The sequence below is a fragment of the Perissodus microlepis genome, chromosome 12 (genome assembly GCF_051167445.1).
Source record: "Perissodus microlepis isolate ML-2025 ecotype Zambia chromosome 12, ASM5116744v1, whole genome shotgun sequence".
Classification (NCBI taxonomy): domain Eukaryota; kingdom Metazoa; phylum Chordata; class Actinopteri; order Cichliformes; family Cichlidae; genus Perissodus; species Perissodus microlepis.
Window position 1 is genome coordinate 30,981,587 of NC_140472.1, and position 22,223 is coordinate 31,003,809.

General features: G+C 39.5%; 1 protein-coding gene across 1 annotated transcript; it reads right to left on the reverse strand.

The window, feature by feature from the left end:
* Window positions 1-3,975: 3,975 nt before the first annotated feature.
* Window positions 3,976-5,910, reverse strand: LOC146376628 (zinc-binding protein A33-like). The gene has a single exon (XM_084947008.1). It carries the CDS (start codon window positions 5,704-5,706, stop codon window positions 4,294-4,296), a length of 1,413 nt encoding a protein of 470 aa, XP_084803134.1. The 5' UTR covers window positions 5,707-5,910; the 3' UTR covers window positions 3,976-4,293.
* Between the last annotated feature and the right edge of the window lie 16,313 nt (window positions 5,911-22,223).

Sequence of the window (22,223 nt, forward strand, 5' to 3'; positions counted from 1 at the left end):
AGTGTTCAATAAATCAATACATAATATGACACAATAAGGAGCTTACGTCTAAACTGAGTACAGGGATTGTGGTGTGAGGTGTAGATTTTCTGTATCTTTGTGTCAGTGAAGCTGAAACAGTTGTTGAAGGAAGTGTTTATCTGCAGGTCCAGTAAGAGGTGCAGAGGATGGTCTGGGTCACCACAGCAGCAGTCATTAGGATGGAGGAATCCAATCAGGTTGGTGACTCAGCAATGATGAATTCTGTCATAAAGCACCACTCCCTGTTAAAAAATATTAACATACAATTACTATTTTTAAGATAAATGCACCTGTGCAGTAACTGCTAGGAAATTAAAGACAAACATATTTATAGGAAACAACTGCAATGCTTTGAAGAGCTTAACACACGACAAGTTAAAGGAACTGAACATGTGTTGAAAGAAAAGGCAGAGGGTTTGGAGAACACGTGAAGCAAGATTCAGCTGGACAGAAGTTTATTAAAGAGAAATGGGTTCTCCAAGTTTTGTTCAGTAGATTTCACTTACAGATTCTCTCTAGTGATGTGAAGTCTAGCAGGTGTCTGCTCACAAAACTCATTTAACAAATATTTTGATCATTCATTTAAAGAAACAGCAGTGCACTGAAGACATTACTGTTACTAATAGAGTCAGTGTAAACAGATAAGTGCCGAGATAATGCTACAATGCACTGACTAACATGTCTAAGAAACCACAGTATCAATGTTAGGTTGCACAGTAAATGCACAGAGTCACATATAACTGTGTTAGGCCAATGATAATAATTTCATATTCTTCATATAAATGAATTTATGAAACACTGCACTAATTTAGGATTAATAAAAACATTCAAAAACATGTTTTTTTTAAATTCTGGAGAGATCACTGCATTACAAGAATGTGTACTCGATTAGTCTTTTCACTAGGCTGATGCTAGTACACTCTTAGAAAGGATGTGTTAAAAGTGAAACAAAGAAATATGTTATTACAGTAGAAACAATCTTTTTTTGTGAATTTTAACATAGCATGTAAAAAAATGTGTAAAAATCTTAACAGTTATTTTCAGAATCCAACTAACAACAGGACCTAAAACTAGCAGCTCAGTAATTGGGTGCTAGTCCTGTCTTTAGTCCAGGGGTGGCGGGGACCTCCAGGCCTCAAGGGCCAGTCTCCTGTAGGTTTTAGTTGTGTCCTTGATCCATCCCAGCTGATTTATATGGCTAAATTACCTCCTCAGCATGTCTTGAAGTTATACCGAGGCCTGGTAAGGAACTAATCATTTGATTAAGGTGAGTTGATCAATGGTGATATCAAAAACCTGCAGGACACTGGCCCTTGAGGCCTGGAGTTCATAACCACTGCTTTAGTCAATTAAGAAGTGTCACAGTTTACTGTTCACACTCAAAAAATTTGAAAACCAAAGAAATCATCATTCAGATGAAATGCGAGAAATATTCAGAAAACATCAGTTTACAAGAAACAAGAATATAAAAAGATTTTGATATCAGATGTGTTGGATTTATATTTTATTAATGTCATTTGTATTTAGAGACATATAATCATTTATGCTTAGAAGTATATAGTTGATTGCATATTGAAAGAATGTCTCATCCTAGGAGGTCTGTAACATCTCTGTGTAGCATGAAGAGGGGAGTGCGTTCACTGCTCTTCAGAGTGTTCTGGTATAGATCACACACCTCCTAGGATCATGAGAGAGGTCGTATCTTCTCTTGCTGATATAGGGTATAGCAAACACCAGTGATGGGAATAATGGCGTTACAAGTAACGGCGTTACTAACGGCGTTACTTTTTTCAGTAACGAGTAATCTAACTAATTACTATTGCTATTGTTACAACGGCATTACAGTTACTAATGAGAAAATTTATGTGGCATCTTATTGAATGCAGAACAGCTGATTGTTCTGTAAATAGTTTGAAATGGTTATTTAAAAAATCAAGGTAAAAGATAAGTGGTTGCAAATAAATGGTTTATATGGATGCATGGTTATTTGTTTGCAAACTTTGTTTGCAAAACTTGTGCATGGGATTTTAAAATTGACAATTTATATTTGCATTTAAAGTTATGAATTATGATTCATTAAACATGTTTGTGGTTGTTACAGTAAAAATATAACTTTTTCTACTCTGATTTTATGTTTTTTGTCTGATTTTAGATCAATCGTGTTAATACAGTATGTCAAAATGAAAACATGACTGTAAATTCAGACACGTGAGGTTGTGCTGAAAAGGATGATACCAAACAAGGCAAAGTAAATAGTTTTTGAAGATAAAACTTTGAGGAAAAATCAAAAGTAGTTAAAAATGGCCAATTATACCCTGGACCCCAGTGGGTTAAACGGTTTTTTGAAGTAACGCAATAGTTACTTTTCAAGTATTAATTACTTTTAGAATATTGTAACTCAGTTACTTTTTTGAAGAAGTAACTATAATTAATTACCTTTTCAAAGTAACTTGCCCAACACTGGCAAACACACGTATATCTGTTTGAGTGTAAGAGCCTTTTGTCTATGTGAACTGCTAGACTCCTGGCACCAGCTTTGGGGAGTCTTCACAGAGACACACACACACACACACACACACACACACACACACACACACACACACACACACACACACACACACACAGAGAGAGAGACAAGGTATTCTTTGTATAAATGTTTATCAGAATCAGAATACTTTATTAATCCCGAAGGAAGTTAGGGTTACAGCAGGCAGCACGCTAATGGCGCATGCGCACTTACAAAGGAACCTTCTGACCAACTTTACACAAACATCACATTGTGGAGACATGTCAGAAAGGTAGGCTGATAGGAAAAAAAACAACGAAAATACATAACATGAGGTAAGAGGAGGAGGAAAAACAACTCCACTCAGACTGAGCTCCTAGTGGGAGAACAGTTTGATAACAGAAAAAACACCTCAGCACAAAAAGCACATGACTATCAATACACCATAGAAACACAAGACAAGCAACAGGGGCAGGTAAAGGGTAAGAGAGAGCCGGTGTAGACAGTGCATCCGGATCCGGTCCTGCAGCATGTCTGCGCTGGTCCAGTCGACTGCCATCTTCCCCGGTAGGGCACAAGCATCGAAGGCGTTTGGAAAAGGAGGGGGGGATCAGTGTGTGCATATCAGTGTATATGTGTGTGTGTGTCCAGAGTTCAGCTGAGACAGTGTCCTTTGCCCCGCCAGGCTAAGTAAACAGTCTTCCAGCCAACCAAGGTGGCCTTGTAGGGAATGGGGGGAAACAGACTAAAAAAACAGTCGTTATCAGGGTGTTTTGTTCAGCTCCAGCTGAATGTGAAACGAACAAATAAAGTGAGTTTCCATGTTAAATAAAACTAAACTAATGACTGAATGTGTCTGAAAAGCTGATTTTCAGTCAAACACAACAACAACAGAATCACCAAATTTGATTTATTTCACTTTCACAGAAACATTTTGTGATTTTCAAAAATCAAAGAAACCAGTTAAAGAATAACATTGAAATAAAAATCAAAGGTAGGATTTATTTTCATTTACTGAAACATTGAGACTCAGAGTGAAGTTTAAAAATCAAATTTAAAACCTGATTATAAAACATCAGAAGATCCAGAAATCTTCCAAACTGCGAGAAGCATCTGCTGCTGATTGAAGTTAAAAATGACACAAGAAATAACATTTTTAATTAAATCGATCAAGTGTAGTTACACTGATGAGACAGTTTCAGAACTTAGAAGTCATTTCTTTGAATTTGGAAAACTTTAAAGAAGACGTGTTACTTTAAAATGTTATTTAACTAAAAACAAGATGCAGCTAATCAGGACATTTAAATCTTGTAGTTGTAAAGTTGACTCTTGCTGATGTTTAATCATAAATCCTTCTTTTTAGAAGTTCCACAGTTTGCTGTTCACACTCAACAACTTTGAAAAGCAAAGGAATCTTCATCATTCAGATTTTAAAACTATCAAAAATATTTACATGAACAACATGAAAAATATTCTGAAAATATTGATTTAAAAGAAACAAGAAAAAAATGTAAAAGTTTCTTACAGAAACTCGAGTGGGTCACAAGATTTTCACATGAAAAAGTTGCTTTGGTTTCATTGAATTGCTAATAGTTCCACTAGAACAACAAAATGAAATAAAACCTGATAATGAAGTTAGACAGTGTGATTAATAATTTCCCTCAAGTTAAGCTGCTGCTGGACTGAAGAAACAAACAAAAAACAAGCAAAAAAAAACAAAAAAACAACCCAACCCCACACAGTTAAAATAAAGAATCACTTTATAGTCAAATCTCAGTCTGACAGATTTTGATATCAGAGGTTTTGGCATCTCTTGCCTTTCCAATATGCAAATATGGGAAGAGTTTCTCAGTGAAAGTGTCTCTGTGAGTGTAGATGTGAGTCACGTCTTCAGGGTCATAGAAGGACACCTCCCCCCTGTCATAGTCCAGCTGGACTCTGATCCTCTGGAGACTCTTCTTCACTGTCACAGTCTGACCAACACAATAAGTATTTTTTCCACTGTGATAAACTAAACACCAGAATCCATATTTTGGTGAAAGAAAACACTTTCCCTTCCTCTCAACAGACTCTTTAGCTAAACCTATAACCCAGTCAGGATGGTCTCCCACCTCCACCTCCCAGCTGTGTTTCCCTGAGTTGAAGCCCTCAGAGCCAAAAATATTGGCATACTTAGTGTTTCTCTCTGGATTATCAGGAAGCTGCTGATTTGTGTCTTCACGTCTCACACTGGTCAGATCATCAGACAGATAGAGACGGGGGTTTGCAGTGTTTGGGTCCAGAATGACAGGACTGAAGTGGACCTTCTCCTTCATCTTCTCCCACACTCTGAAGGACAGGTTGCCCAGGTGTTTGGCCACATCTATCAGTGCTCCTGAGACCAGCTGTGGATCTGACACTGAGCTCTGGGCTCTGGCTCTGCTCTGAGTGTCTTTATAACTGCTGAGGAATGGCACGCTGTGTTTCTGCAGCTCTTCTTCAACAGCAGAGATGCTGTCTGACAGAGAGGAGATCTGCTCCTCAATCATCTTCATCTCTCTGCTGATAGTCCTCCCCTTCTGCTCCTCTTCCTCCCTCAGAGCTGCCAGTCTGGACTCCTCTTCCTCTTTCAGGAACTGCTGGAGCTTGTTGAACTCTGCTCTGATCTGCCTCTCTGTGGACAACAGCTGCTTCTTGGAGTGTTGAATCATTTCATTGTATGTTTCCTCCACTTGTTTGTATTTGTTCCTCTTGTCCTGCAGAGACTTTAAGTCAGATTTCAGCTGCTCCTTCAGGTCACTGACTGCTTCTTCTACAGGAACCACTTTGTGACTCTGGTGGAGAGAAAACTCACACACAGGACACACAGCTCTCTGCTCGTCCACACAGAACAGTTTATATCCTTTTTGATGTATGTTGCAAACCACCGCCACGTCTTTTTCTTTTTCTGTCAGATATGATTCAGATTTCTGTCTCAGTGTAAAGGAGTCAGGCAGTTCTTTCAGCGCAAAGTTGTCAAATAGAACATCTTTTGAAGATTTTCTTTTACAAACTGGACAGTTTTTGTTTTTAGTTTGTTCCCAGAGTTTCTGCAGGCAGCTTGAACAGAAGTTGTGGTTGCAGCTCAGAGACACAGGATCTCTGAAAGTCTCTGAACACACGTGGCAGCTCAGGAAATTTTCAAGAACTTTTTCATCCATTTGATCTTCCTTCTTACTCACCAAATTCTTGTTGAATTGTCTGCTTTTCGTAGTCGTATTTTTCAGCAGGAGATCTCACACCTTGCAGTGGAATTTAAAGTCTGTTTGACAGTGCGGAAATGTTTTCATTCATGACTGTTAAAAACAAGTCAACCAGGCGATGGTATTGTCGTAATACAATCTTGGAAGATCTTGGCAGTTTTGTTTCCATACAGAAAGAAAATGAAAGAAGAAAATTATATGTTGAGCTCTCAGGATTTGCTTTTACTTAAATAAAGTATAAAAATAACAGAAAGAAGGAGAAATCTGAGTTGTTTTAGTCTGCTGAGGAGGATTTCAACTGACAGATACTAAACCAGTTTTACAACATTTTTGTTTTTCAGCAACTGCCACAGGAAACACTTTCCCAGCATGACTTTAACAACAACATCAACATGCATAGAAAATAAAGAAATCTTTTTATGTTTTTTATCAAATCCAAATCAAGAAAGAGAAAGTGTAAAATGCTAAAAACAAAAAAGAGCAGTCATGTTTTAATCAAGATGATACAAAAGTCATAAACAGACACATTGTTACAAAATGCCTATCCCAGCTGTCATATCGAGACAGTCTAGTCTGCCCCTGGGCCAACACAGGGAGACAAATGACCATTTTCACCCACATTCACACCCACGGTCAATTTGAAATCATCAGTTAACTGTGGGAGTAGTTGGTGGAAACCCAGGCAAACAAAAAGCCAGTTTGTGGATTCGAACTCAGGACTTTCTTGCTTCTTGCCACCACGCTACCATATTCAGACACAGTACAAGGTTTTTAATGAATGTATCTGCAATATATTCAGAGATTAGTCTTGATTTTTTGTTTTACTTGTGAACTAAGGTTACTAAAGCAAATCATATTACATATGAAAAAGTGTCATAGAGTGAAACTAAATTGTGTTATAATACTGTTTTTCAAGTTCCTGGGTACCACCATCTCCCAGGAGGTGAAGTGGGAGACCAACATCTTAAAAAGACCCAGCAAAGGATGTACTTCCTGAGACAAGTGGGGAAGTACAGTCTTCCACATGAGCTGCTGATCCAGTTCTACACTGCAGTCATTGAGTCTGTCCTGTGCTCTTCCATCACAGTCTGGTATGGTGCAGCCACTAAACAGGAGAGGTGCAGACTGCAGCGGACTGTACGGGCAGCTGAAAAGACAATCGGCGCCCCCTTCCCTCCACCCAGGACCCGCACCTCTCAAGAACCAGGAAACATGCAGGGAAAATCATCACAGACCCCTCCCACCCTGGACACAGACTTTTTGACCTGCTGCCCTCTGGCAGACGGTATAGAAGCCTGCAGACCAGGACCACCCGACACAGGAACATATTCTTTCCCCTCACCATCTCCCTCCTAAGTCTCACATTGCTTCACACTGCTAGACTGCAACTGCACCTTATGTACATTCTGTGGCTTTCATTTCATTTCTGCAATCCTGTATATTTTCTGTATATAAGATTAAGATTGGTGTTATATGGTTGGTTTACACACCTTTGTGTATGTGCATGTATGTATGTGTGTGTACGTGTATGCATGCATATATATATATATATATATATATATATATATATATATATATATAGAGAGAGAGAGAGAGAGAGAGAGAGAGATATGTGTGTAATGTGTGTGTGTATTGAGTCATTTACATATTGTTGTGATCCGGTAGAGACTCCATCTACCGGAAACAAATTCCTTGTATGTGTTTGAGCATATACTTGGCCAATAAACGCAATTCTGATTCCGTTGAGAAAATATCAACTTTGTCTCCATCTTGTGTTTTTTGCAGGAACAAAACTGTTCACAGTTGCGTCCACATGATCAGGTTTTATTGCCGTACACGGGTAGCTGTAGCTCAGGTGGCAGAGCAGGTCAGCCACTAATCAGAAGGTTGGTGGTTCGATCCCAGGCTGCCTCCTGGCTGCATGCCAAGTATCCTTGGGCAAGATACTAACCCCATGTTTGCCTACTGGTGGTAGTCAGAGGGCCCGGTGGCGCCAGTGTCCAGCAGCCTCACCTCTATCAGTGTGCCCCAGGGCAGCTGTGGCTACTGTGGGATTATAATATTATTTTATGCCATGTTAGACCCTTAATTAAAGATTGTGAATTATTATGTAGTTTTGGTTTGCATTATTCTTCTGAATTAGAAGAAGGTGATAACTCTTGCATTTGTTAAACTGATTTGCATTACATTAGACTGCTGATTTATTGTCAAGGAATGATATTGTTTTATGATGCATTATACTGCTGAGTTATAAGAAATACTGTTCGCAGAAAGTCATCGCCTTATTTGTCTGATTGGAAGGGAACAGAACATACTGGAGTTTTCTGCCCCATCTCAGCAGGAGCAGATAAACAGGGAGCCAAGGTCGTAGCTTAGGCGCCGTGTGAGAGAAAGAATGTGAATGTTTAGGCTTTTATGATTAGGTGGGGGCCACTAGAGGCTATAAGAGTTTGATCAATGCTCCACCATTTTGAGATCTGATGCTGTCTGCGTACGGTGTCCATCTCCCACGCGTGTGATCATTAAAATCATCGTTTGACTCAACCCGGCCGGACCAGTGTTGTTATTTTGGTTTTTCCTCTTGTATCCATCCCCAATATTTGAATCCATAACAGTTTGGGGGCTCGTTCTGTGGTATTGGGGTGGAAGTTGGAGGTTTGGACGGTCCGAGGTTGTCGAACGGACAGGCACAAGCCAGTGGTCTGACGTGAGTGGGCATAAGCCGGCTTATACAAAGGTAAGGCACTACCTGTTGAATCTATTTCCAAAGTGTGCCAAATTGGACATGAAAAAATTAAAGTCTACTCACTGAAATTACTGGTAGATGTCTGTTTTGATTTTGATGAACAAATCTCATGAGAACTGAAGCTGAAGTAATGATAATGAAACGTTGAAAGTGACAGTACTGAGTATTTAAAGCAGTTGGACTGCTGAGAGATTTAAAGCAGTTGAACTGCTCATTAAAGTTAAAGCAGTTGGACTGTTGATTGAAGTTAAAGCAGTTGGACTGCTGAGTGAATTTAGTTGGATAGGGAATTGGTCATTTTGTGGGTTAGAGTAAATTTGTCAAAATTGTGTAGGCGCTAAAGCTGTCAGGCCTGAGAGTGATTGTAAATATAAGACGTCTTTGTAATATAAAATAATAGAGCTGTGTGTGAGACGAGGCTGTGTGTGACGTGCAGCTGCAGCGCTGCGAGCTATTTTTAGACGGTGTGTGAACATGCAAATGAGGTGGCTGCTGTGAGGCGCACGGAGGACTTTCACTTCCTGTTTAGCGTGTTATTGAGTTTTATAATTATGATTTGCAAACAATGATACATGCCTGTAATTAAAACGCTGATTTTGCTGATTATAATATTACAAATAAAGTTTTGAATGACTACGGTGAATGTTTGATGTTTGGCTGGGTTTTGATATAGAAGAGACAAATCGTGCATGATTTAGACCGGCACTTCAGTCGGCAGAGTGAGATTGAGTGATAAATACAGCTGTGATTTGTTTCAGTTTTGTGGTGTGAAGCAGGATTTATAAGATTTTTAAGTGACTCTTGGTTCAGCTCAATAATATAGGCAGTTACATTTGATTTACTTTTAGCTTTATCATAATATAGGGTGTGATCAAGCACGAATTTCAGCACTAGAGGTGGTGTAGTAATTTCATTTTATTTAGATAAAAGGCATGCTTATTTTGGGGTCGTGCCAAATTAAAATTTCACCTATAGGGGATCTTCTTTACATGAATTGCATTGGTCACAGTGAGTACGAATAGATGAGTAATTACAACGAATTTTCTTGAGGGTGTGTTTCTAGGGATAATTATTACTGGTTTTATACATTCATATTGAGGATGGAGGATTGTGGCGGAGAGTGTGGAGAGAGGACGTGAAGACGGCTTTGCAGCTGCTGGAGTGAGTAGCTGTGTGTGTGACAGGAACTCTGCATGCCCATAAAAGGCAACTGCCTGACTGTGTGAAGTATGCACCAAGAGAGAGAGAGAGTAAAATCTAGGCAGATGAAGCGAATGGATGTTTTCAGAAAATAAATACTAAGTGAATGTTTTAGTGTTTTAATACAGGTGGATTTCTCTCAACCTGGAAACCTGAGTACAGCGGCGAAAGGGTTAAATTAACAGAATTGGGACGACAGACAGGCCAAGCTTTGCCTCAAAAGTTTACGGCTTGACCTCACTTTGTCCCCACCCGGAAAAGAAGCTTAAGGGACATCTTCTCCTCCAGTTATCGGTTACCATCACTGGAAATTTTCAGGCAAGTTTTTGACTGAATTGTTATTGGCACCATGTGTCCCTGAAATCTCACAAGCAAGCTCTAACTCCTGGCTGTAGACATGGAATGCTGTTATTTAAGGTGGGAAATCAAAATTTGGGAAACAAAATAAAAACACACACACAACCAGAGAAATGTATAAGAAAGGCACGTGTTAGAGGAATGCCTCGTTTGAGAAAAAAGTTAAATTAACCCACCCACAAACGCACACACACGCAATGAAGAAACAGCTTACATTCATGAACACGTGAAGATTTTCCAGCAAGGTTAAAGCAGCGAAACTTAACATACACCTGTTGTTAAATGATAAAGTTTATCCACTACTAACAAATAAACTTTCTGGGTTGCAGGACAACAACTTAACTTAAAAAAAAAGACACTGGTCTGACCAACCAGTGAAGACACGACAAATTTAGTGGTTAAAAGATTCAAATTGTGAGATGTTTTCTGCTGATGGATTAATACAAATGATTACTGAATGAAGAAAAATTCCTTTTTTGGGCTTTTAAACATGATCTTAAGAATTTTAACATGTACCTGTGTTGTCCTGTCAACTTGGTGGGTTATAAGTTGATTATATAGTGAGAAAAAACAAAAAAAGGGGGAGAGAAGGCTGACACAGGGCCTGGCCCCGTTGTTTCTCCCCTCTCTGAATAACACAGCCAACACAACATCATTTTCCTGTTCGTCTGTTTTTGTTTTGTTTTGTTTTTGTTTTTTCTCTTTATGCTTGATTACAGGCTGCTTTGCCGAGGCTGACCTGGACTCCTGCTCTCCCCTCTACCATCCTTGCTCTCTCCTCTACCATCTTTGATGTGACCCTGACCAAATGCTACAGCAGCTGGACCCACAACAACAACCTGAAAATGTCAACAGTGCTGCAGGAAAACGATCTCATGCAGCGGAGACGGAGAGCGTTAAACCCAAGGCCCGTTTCACTACACGGGGGAGATTTCCAGACAGCTTCAGCTGACAGAGCTGTGACGAGACGCCCATTAAGCCCAGATGAAAAGTGAGGCCGAGCAAAAGAGTGCTGACCTTAACAACTCTGCATTAAAACTGTGCAGGACAGTGACGGACCAACACGGATGATCGGGCAGCAAAAAGGGCGTGCCAGAGACAGGAGGAGTAACTGAGGTCAGGAGGCACCTCAGAATGGACAAAAGCACAAGAAGAAATAAGCTGAAGGCACAGGTGTCGGGGCTCGGCCAGGAGCTGACCTCTGAGAAGAGCCGAACAGCAGAGCTGCAGAAGGCCGTGGGAGCAAAGCAAGGAAAACATCAATAAACTTCAATCTGACGTGTACGGAAAAGACTCTGAGGTTTCTGCCCTCAGTAAGAGCTCGAGGCATCAGAGCAGAAACTGAGCATGGCTCAGGAGGAGCTGGCTGATAATCGAACCCATCAGTCAGGCTTGGAGTCCCAGACACAGGACTTGAAATCAGGCCGGAGCTTGCTGGAGCAGGAGGTTGCCAAACCTGACGAAAAGCTCCAACAGCAGGAACAAACCCTGAAGGAGCTACAGAAGCAAAAGGGTCAAGTTAAGGAGGAGCGGAACAAGGAGAAGATGCAGGACACTGGAGAAAAGGACTGCCTCAATTGGGGCCAGAACCAGTATGGACAGAACTTTGAGCAGCAGCATCAATGGATGCAAACAGACTGAAATGGAGGAGGGCAGGACCCCAGGGCACGCCTCAGGCCGTGGTTTACCCAGAACACCAGAACAGGAAAGTGATGAACACAAACACACACATCTGCATGCACTGACTCAGAATGAAGAGAAACACACATATGAACTGATGCAATGAAGAATGCTTTACTAACAAATGCTTATGCTGACACGCAAAATGCTGCACACAAACATCCAAATACAGAATCTGTTACAACAACAAGAAGCCATTGATTGTTTATTGGTTAAATGCATTTCATGTCACCCAGAGGGCATTTGTGTAGGTTTAGGGGACAGGGTCTAAAGCAGTTTGGTTATGAAAACAATGTCTGTGCGTGATGTCTGTTTATGGCTTAAGGCCTCCACTGAATTGTTTACTGTGCTTCACACAGCCTGATAAGGAGCAGTGGTACAGAATGAAAATGATGAATTAACAGTGTGAGTTTTATTCCGGAGCGCCACATTGTTGTGAGTGAGATTTAATTGAAGGAAGAACACACTGAAAAAAAAGAAAAAAGAAAAAAAAGGGGCCAGCCCTTGGATTTACGTAAGCATCTCGCGTGTATTTACCACAATTGCCTCAGGCTTTAAAGATCTGTATGAAATCCAACAACTCAATTTGTTCTCATTGAGATGACACGATACAATCTAATAAGAGTGGTTAGTTGCTGAACTCACGGAATTCACAACACCGCGTAAGATTTCAAACTGCAGGAAAATCACTGGAGTTATAAGAGGCAGACAACGACACACACACCACATGCATGCTATTGCTATTTATTGTGGATTAACCTGTCAAGGGCAAGAACAAAAGAATTCTGCATCAAATACAGGAAATCATAGCTTTCCTGTATTTCCTACATTGTTGGCATGCTGGTTAGTGCTGTTGCTTGACAGTAAGAAGGTCCTGGGTGCAAATCCACAGTCTGGCTAGTTTGCAGTGGTTTCTCTCTGGGTATTCTGGTTTCCTGCCACAGTGAAAAGTCATGCAGTTATTAGAGCTAGGTTAATTGATGATTCTAAATTATCCATGAATGTGAGTGTGAATGGCTGTTTGTTTCTATCTGATGGACTGGTCAGCTGTTCGGGGTGTACCCTGCCTGGTAACCTATCACTTCAGGGTTATTTCCCGGCCCTGCTGCAACCAGGATAAAGATAGGAGGATGGTAGTTGTTGTAGACCCATTCAATTTATATGGTAACCAGGATCTAGACTTTGTTGAACCGTATGCAATATGAAGACAACATGTAGTATTTAAGTGACCAAGTAGTATTTGGATAAACGTTATTGAATAGTGTTGAAATAAACTGACAGAATTGTGAAGGATTAAAATATTCCAGGAGCTCAACTTACTCCATCTGAACATGTTTCAATCGTGTTTTATGAACACAAAATGCACAGGTTTACTGAATATGAAAAGGTTGTGTTGATTTAACTCAGTTGTTTAAGTTTCTGCCAAAGCAAAACATTTGTGTGCAACCAGTGTCCACTATTGAATCAAGTAAATCCAACATGTTTTTTGTCAGTGCAAAAAGGAGTTACGGTCCCTGTATTCCTACACAATATTGTCCCGAGAGGGAGAAAAACTTTCTGGTGAAGTTTTGGTTGATTTTTGGGTTTTGCTTAACACTAGGTTGATTTTATTAGTGAGGTTTGGATTGTTTTCTTTCTCTAAGAGAGAGAAAGATGGTTTTATGCTTGGACATGTTTGCAATGGGCCCCAGTATTTGTTATTATATGAGTATTTTATTGGTTACGTTTGTTTTTGCTTTTGTTACAGTGCACTGAGATAAGAAAATCTGAGAGGTGTGATCCACCGGTGGTGATATTTTGGTATTTTGTGAGTTCCTGATTTAACAAATCAGCTCTTTAATCCAGGCCTGAGAGATTGAACTTTAAAGCGCTATAAAATATTCTTACTGGAAACAGTCGCGAAGTATTTTTCTCCGTGATTATAATGGGCTTGGGAGAAATTCACTTATATGGGACATTGATCAAATGAGAAGTCCTGAGCCTAAAAGGCTTGCAGCGAGTCAATCCAGTCCAAAAAACAAGGAACTGTTTTCCTTTAAAATGATGACATCATCTTGCTGGGGATGGAGGCTCGAATAGGTTGCGCGTGAGACTCCATTATCAGCAATATCTGGTATGAATGTGTGTGGATGTATGCATGTGACTGGACTGTGATGGACTGACGACTAAAAGTTTTAACTGACTTGATACTGAGACAAAAACGGTGCCGACTTTAGGATTAGTAAATGTCCACAAACAATTCACCCAGCCTGTAAAAGAAGGGTGGATGTTTTGTCTTGCTTTGTTTTGTTTTTGCAGGAACAGAAGGATGACAGAGACTAAAGGGGGAGGCTGTATCTTCACATGAGCGTGAACTGCAGACTTAACCCTTTGGTTGCTAATTTTGAGTTACTGATGTTTGCATCAAGAAAATTGTGTTTTAGTAGCTGTGTTTCGATTAATGTATCACATTATATTGTTGGGAATGTTAAATGCTAAAGTGAAGAAAAGGTTTGATTTCACTCATGACTGAACATGTTATTATTAACCATAGCAGGCCACTGTAAAGAGTCAATTAACTTTTATAGAGGTAAAAAAAAAAAAAAAGCCAAAAAAACCTCTATTAATATCTATGGATAACAGGGAAATGGTAGACTTGTCACACTCAAAATGGAGATATGTAACAATAAACACTGGTCCCCGTCATTTAGGTCCTTTCATTGAAATAGTCAGCAATTTAAAAGTAGGATAGAACCGACAGGGGCATGTGCTGAGAGGTGGTGCTGCACAAGAACAAGAGCAAAATAAAGAAAAATTATTGTGTTTAGCTTTGAGAAATTCAAATTAAAATGTACCATTACACTCAGAGGATCAATATGAAATTCAATATATGCTAATTTTGTATGTAAGTACATGACTGATGACTGTTCTGTCCTGAGCTTTTGTTTTTACAGCACCCACTTGACCACACCAACAGTTCGCGCCACCAAAAGGGGGTACTTGCAAAGAATAGGGAGGAATATCATCAAGACTGGGAAAGGTAAGCCCCGAAGGGGGTGATAACACAACACGTATGGTCAAATTCTTAAAATTTGACCCCAAATATGAAAAATTCTTCAAACATTTAGAGACAGAGTGGAGTTCTAGATAAACATAATGTCGCAAACCACATAAGGATGGAGCATTTGAATCGATAAGATGGTGAAATAACACGCAGTAAAATGTTGATCATGTTGATTATGTTTATTCCAGTGTGCAGAGCAAGGTTATTATCGTTAACGAAAACTAACGAAATAACGAAAACTAGAAGTGAGAAAAAAAAACATTTTCGTTAACGGAAATAAAAATAAAAACAAAAAAGGAAAACTAACTAAAACTGTAATGGGTGTTCACAAAACTAACTAAAATTAACTGAATTTATAGCAAAAATGTGTTTAGTTTTCATTGATGTGTGCGTGTCCTACAATAGTCAAGGGTGAAAATGAAGTTTAGTTTCCAGATTTTTTCTTGCTGTCTCATTATGCCAGCAGGTAGCAGTACGTTAGTCGAGTCGTCTGTGTTGCTGCTCCGTCCACGCGCAGAATCAGGTCAGGAAAAGTCAGGAGAAAGCGCCAGAGTCCAATTTGGGATTACTTTGAGTATGACTGTGCTTTGCTTAAAGCAAGTGTCTTGTAGTGGAAAGAGACAAATTGAGGGGCAAATGAGGGACATTTCTAAAGGGAAAAAATCCCACATACCTTAAAGTGCACTTGAAAAGCTCACATAAGACGGCTAACCTAGCTTACCTTGAGAAGGTAAGGGAGCACACTCAACCCTCATCCCCAGACAACAGCTAACCCCAGGCAAGGCAGCGCGATGCATCCCGAGACAACAGGACTGGGATGTCTACATAACTGTGTGAGTCAATTGCCTTCACAAAGTTTATCAATTCACTTAAACCAAAATTACGAACACCCGGTGCTGTAAGAGTTAATAGTCTCAATACCCAAGGATAAGCACAAGAGCATGACTGATATGATGAAACTGGGATTTTGTTACACTTAATTATTGCAAACACAACTAAAACTATAACTGACACTAATCAAAACTAAACTGAAACTAAGGATTTTCAAAAAATAAAAACTAGACTAAACTAGCAAACAATTAGTAAAAACCAATTAAAACTGATATAAAATTGAAAATCTGAAGTCGAAGCTAAATAAAAATAAAAACTAATGAAAATTGCAAAACTATTAAAACCCTGGTGCAGAGATTGGCTAATCTGACCAGGAAATGTTATAAAATGGATTGCCAGAACAGTCAGCGTTAAAGTCACCTTTGACAGTCCAGACTAAGATGGCGTTAAACATCTTCAGGGTGGAAAAGGGTTGGTGTGACCAATGTGTGGTTTGGCTTGTTGCATGTATAGTTCAAGATGATACAGCTCTGGATGAACCAGTTACCAGGGCATGGAAGGAGGACAGACTCATTAAATGAGGAGAAGGAAATTTCTGGGATTGGAGATCCTCTGGGTGAGTGGTTGACTAAAAGCATGCATAAAATAAAAGCTATTTTTTGTTATTGATTGGTAATAGATTGATAATTGGCCACATTTACAGCTGTATTGACTTGTTGTGGCGAGCTGGATTCATGGCTGAATCGAGACTAAGATTCCCCTGCGGTGGTCAGTAAGGGAAAAACGGGGGGAAATAAAATTTAAAAGAGGCATTTATAAACGTTTATGTGTCAAGTTTATAAACGGGATAAAAGGGGGTGTTTTACTGTTATTTCAGCATCAGCATTATTATTGCATCAGAATCATATAACAAGCATTGCATTAAACATTTCTTGAAGCTATTGACATTACATTAACATTTGTATTACAGTGATTGTTATAACCTCAGGTTAATCTTCTATTTACAGGTGTCAGGATAATCATATGATCTTTCATTGCAGGTGTAACCATGATAATTTTTATACATATTGCAGTTTGTTGCTCATTATAGAGTTGTGCTCAAGTTAATAAGGGTTGAAAGCTACAGTCAACGCGATATTTGGCTGATCTATGGACTGGGGTGACTTTGGGCATAGAAGGCCGCACGCGCTTACATAACACTGATATCATGCTTTTCTTTGTGATCTTTTATTCAGTTATATCTTTTGCTAAGTTTTACGTAGTGGCAGTTGATTAAACAACGTTCATTTAATATTACATACCTGATTCAGAGCATTACACACAGATCAACTTAACAATCTGCAAAACCTTGTAGCTGCAATGTTGTGTCTCCATGAGGGACAGTTGGCTCCAGGAGATAGATGGGAGTCAGGGCCTGTCCTCGAGAAGGAGAGAATGTTCCTTTGCTGTGTCAAAAGTAGTCAACAAGTTCATATTGAAGTGAAGTTCATATTAATACAGGTTTTGTTTCTTGGCAATTCTAAGGACGCAGGCTCTGGAGCCAGGAGTTGAACAGATCTAACATGTCAATTAAATTGATTTCATTCCCTAACACAGGATGACAGGACTGGAGCAACGACACTGGATAAGAGAAAGTCTGATACTTTCTAAGATATGAGGTCACTAACCTTTTCTTTTAATTTTCTAGCTCCGTTGATTTGACACATGGGAATGTGTCAAAAAAGGGGGGAAGTTGAGTTTTAACATCAAACAAGGGTTATATGAACATTTTTATGACTTCATTTGTGTTTTTAATAACTTAGGTATGGTAAAACTTAGGCTAATAATGACCCAAAAGGTTTCCAGACTTTTTAGAGAACCAGTGAGAAGCATAAATCATTATTTCCATGTTTAAGCATTAATCATTGAAATGAACTGAGTAGCGTTTAGAAGATAAAATCCTGTGTTCATGAGAAGCTGAGTACCACACTGGAGAGGAAACCGTGGGACGGTAGGCGGAAGCAAACACATGATTTTTGTGAAAACGGGGGGCAAATGTTAGGATTAAAAATGGCTAATTTGTTTTTGATGTCTTTTGTTAAAATGAGTGGTTTTAATAATTTTCAGACACACCTTGCAAATGTGCTTATAATGAGTTGGCACTTGGTCTTTTGAAGGTCATAAGCTTCGTTCGGCGTGATGGTCCGGACTGATATATTGCAGGTATTGACTTTGAGTGCAGAGGGCTAAATGCAAACACGCTTATACACACATAGGAGATGATTAGAATAAGTCCCTGGGACAGTCTGAATATTCTAAACCAAGTCTGAATCACCAGAAGATCAGTAGATAACAACATTAGATTATTAGGGCTAGGCAGAGAGGTGTTTTGGTTTTCTGTCTCTTACAGAGAAAGGAACAGACACCAGACGAGGTCACAGATATACGAGGATCCTTCGCAGCAGAGACAGACACAGTGACTGCCGAGACACCAACTGGGTTCAAGTGTCATGGCGTTTGGGCTCCAGCTAGTCACCTCAAAAGGATGGATCCCATAAACACAGCAATAACCATGAAGGGGTTGGCGGAAATCCAGGAACACCAGACCAACGAGGTTCGAGAGGCTCTTGGTCAAAAGGGAGACATGTTCCTGTTCCTTTTTCTGGGGGATACACAGGATACACAGGACCCGAGGATACACAGATCATTGTTGGAAATCGGGGCAGAATAATCCCCTGATCTGTGCAACGACTGAAGGGTTGTCTAACCCCTGAGGTTGAAGAAAGAAGAGCAGTGGATCACCCGACTGGAAGACACTGGTGGCTGCAGCAATAAAATAAAGGCTAAAAGCTCCTTGGACAGAGGTTCTAGTCTGAGTACGTCTGAAGGGTATAAGGTAGCACCAAAATAAAGCTGTGGGAGAACTGGGGAGTGTCATCTGTACCTGCTATTGTTGTAATAGTATTTTTTCTTGCATCTGAACTGCGCAAACACAGAGGTCATCTCACATATGGTTCGCCCAACAGGGGGACAAAGGGCCTCAGGAGTGAGAAGAAATGAACCCGGCCGCATTGGACTACAGGGTGTAGGTGAGCTCTTTATTCTAAAGACCTCAACAGGGGGAGTGTCAGATTATAATATTATTTTATGCCATGTTAGACCCTTAATTAAAGATTGTGAATTATTATGTAGTTTTGGTTTGCATTATTCTTCTGAATTAGAAGACGGTGATAACTCTTGCATTTGTTAAACTGATTTGCATTACATTAGACTGCTTATTTATTGTGAAGAAATGATATTGTTTTATGATGCATTATACTGCTGAGTTATAAGAAATACTGTTCACAGAAAGTCATCGCCTTATTTGTCTGATTGGAAGAGAACAGAACATACCGGAGTTTTCTGCCCCATCTCAGCAGGAGCAGATAAACAGGGAGCCAAGGTCGTAGCTTAGGCGCTGTGTGAGAGAAAGAATGTGAATGTTTAGGCTTTTATGATTAGGTGGGGGCCACTAGAGGCTATAAGAGTTTGATCAATGCTCCACCATTTTGAGATCTGATGCTGTCTGCGTACGGTGTCCATCTCCCACGCGTGTGATCATTAAAATCATCGTTTGACTCAACCCGGCCGGACCAGTGTTGTTATTTTGGTTTTTCCTCTTGTATCCATCCCCAATATTTGAATCCGTAACACTACAATGTAGCTTGCCATCGCCAGTGTGTGAATGTGTGTGTGTGAATGGGTGGATGACTGAATGTAGTGTGAAGCGCTTTGGGGTCCTTAGGGACTAGAAAAGCGCTATACAAATGCAGGCCATTACATCAGGAGTCAGTCTTTGGTGAAATTATAAGTAGTGTGCATGAAGGTTGTGCTGTCCATTGGCAGGATGAGATAATTATTAAGCAACAACATTTTTTTTCTGAACATTAAAGAGAAATCTCAGTGGCAGATTTATTTTTACTTTTTTTTTTTTTTTTTTTAATTTCTGGAATTTTGGAATCACCTCACAACATGCTGGGAAAGGCCTAGCAGGGTAGACAATGTTATTAAAGGAAAACAGAAAATCACCACTTCAGATCCACTGTCCCCTGCATAAATCAAGTCACACTCCCTCCCAGTGTTTCATAGTGCCTGGGAAGTCATGGGCCAGATTGTAGCAAAGCCACTCCAGACAGAAGAATAACCAAGTAGAGCACAAGTGGATAAATAGGTGAAAACTACCTGTAGCCATTTCCTTTGATTGTGCTGGGTTCCTCATGTAGTTTGAAGTGACCAACAAAATGTTGGACTTATTATTAGTTGTTTTAGATATTGTAATGTTTTATTGTTTCTCTACTGATATTGTTTTACTTAGTGATTCATAGTTTTATTCTCTGAAATGTTTTGATTCTATTGGCATGCTGGGAATTCACTCACTTTTTCTGGTGATAGAATTTGTTTACATGTCTGTTTAGTGGGGTTGGTTGGCTTCCCGCAGTTGTCAGATATGTCTTCTCGTGTTTTTCCCATTTTTCATACAGTTTTAGTAATGTTTTTAATAAATAGCCAGTTACGGCACTTAATCTGCACTTACTGTTTTGGCTTCTTATTGAAGCCTCTGTGTCATTTACCCTGGTCTTACTGTTTTTATTTATTTATCCTATTTTTCTGTTCCTTTCAAATGTGTCTGCTAGTGGATCTCTGTGACACCGGATGAGGCAAACAGAAACCTCTAAGTTGCTCTAATAAGTTTTCTTTGTCATGTACTGTGTGCAGTAGGCAGGAATGGTGGAACAAAAGGTGAACTTCTCCTGTCAAATACTAAAGTTGTTCCATAAACTACTCGTGTTTTATGCTTGTCTCAGTGCAGTGTGGACCACAACAACAAAAAATCACCTAAATTGATTTTTGTTTCACGTTACAGAGGCAACTTGCTGAACAGTTTTGTGATCAATATTCTAACATGTCAGCTAAAAATAAAATAGGAATGAGAGTTATAATAACTTTTGATTCACTGAAACACTGAAACTCAGAGTAAAGTGTAAAAAGTAAAATTAAAACCTTATTATAAAACATCAGAAGATCAAACTATCAGAGATGGCTGCCTGCTGCTAGTGGGGCAGAATTTGTTTTTAGCTCGTTCCCTGAATCTTCAGGCAGCTTAAACAGAAGCTATGATGGCATTTTAGAGACACAGGATCTCCGAAAGTCTCATAACAACATACATGGCAGCATGTCAGGAAAATTAGTTTTGCAGTCCTGTTTAGGCGTTAAATGTTTTTAAAGAAATATTATAAAATCTGACCTTCAGCTGACATCTCTGCAGCTTTGTTCATACAAACTATTTTCAGCTCTGTCGGTGTGTAAATATTTCTGTATGATATGTCTGAATTTTATTTTTACTCTTAAACAACATATGTTAGAGTTTATAAACATACAGGTGTGAGAATGTGAACTTTATAAATATTTGCATTTGATTTCTGCCTTGTAATGTTTCACACTGAGGATCAGACCAAATTGAGGATCAGTTACTCCATCAAAACTGTTATGCTGAGTGAACGGACTCTATGGCAGAATACACAGAAGCGCAGAAAATGCAGGGAGTACTCTTTATTTACTGTGTCAAACTTATTTATATGGGATGAGATAAATATGCCGATGAATAAACAGAAGGAAACCAGGGGAGGAGGCTGACACGCATTCGGAGGGAAAGGGGTTACCCGCGCACGCAGGGTGGATTTGTCACACTGGCTGTACAGGCTCGGGCGAGGATTCTCGGGATGTGGGAGAAACGCTGTAATTGATCTCCGTAGTGATCCAGGAAATGCGGCTTCATAAACAGCTGACAGGTAAGCGGGTGATGGATCCGGCACTCGAGGAGGTGGCAATACTCCGACACCAGACGTCAGTCGCGCTGCTCCTAAGTAACGCTTCATCAAATGACGTCTGATGCACCGCCGGTGTGTCACCATCCCGTGACACACCACCCCGCCTACCTGTGCTGAAAACAGAAGCAGACCCCGTGACACCACACCAGAGAAACCCCACCAACTCCTAACAAAAACAAACTGCACAAGTCTTCTCTGATATGCAGTTTAAGAGAGTTGAGGTTAAATGTGAATGCAGGTCTGAAAATAAAAATAAAAATTTTAAATGTAGTTGCTTAAAATAAACTGAATTTTATAAAATCTGATAATGATTATTTCAAGAAAACAGCTTCAGCACAACAAGAATATTTACAGACCAACAGAAGCAAATAATCTTTTATTCCAAGGAGTCAGTTAAATATTAAAAAAAACAATGAAAGTGAGTTTCCATGTTAAATAAATCTGAACTGATGACTGAATGTGTCTGAAAAGCTGATTTTCAGTCAAACACAACAACAACAGAATCACTGAATTTGATTTATTTCATGTCACACAGACATTTTGTGATTCTCAATAATCAAAGAAACCAAATAAAGAATAACATTGAGGTAAAAATCAAAGGTAGGACCTATTTCCATTCACTGAAACACTGAGACTGAGAGCGAAGTTTAAAAATCAAAAGTCTGATTATAAAAGAGGATCAGAAGATTCAGAAATCTTTCAAACTGTGAGAGACGCCCGCTGCTGATTGAAGTTAAAAATAACACAAGAAAAAATATTTTTAATCAAATCA

Bases quoted from the DNA above. Each gene is read 5' to 3' on its own strand.
- LOC146376628 (XM_084947008.1), bottom strand. From the start codon at position 5,706: ATGGATGAAAAAGTTCTTGAAAATTTCCTGAGCTGCCACGTGTGTTCA.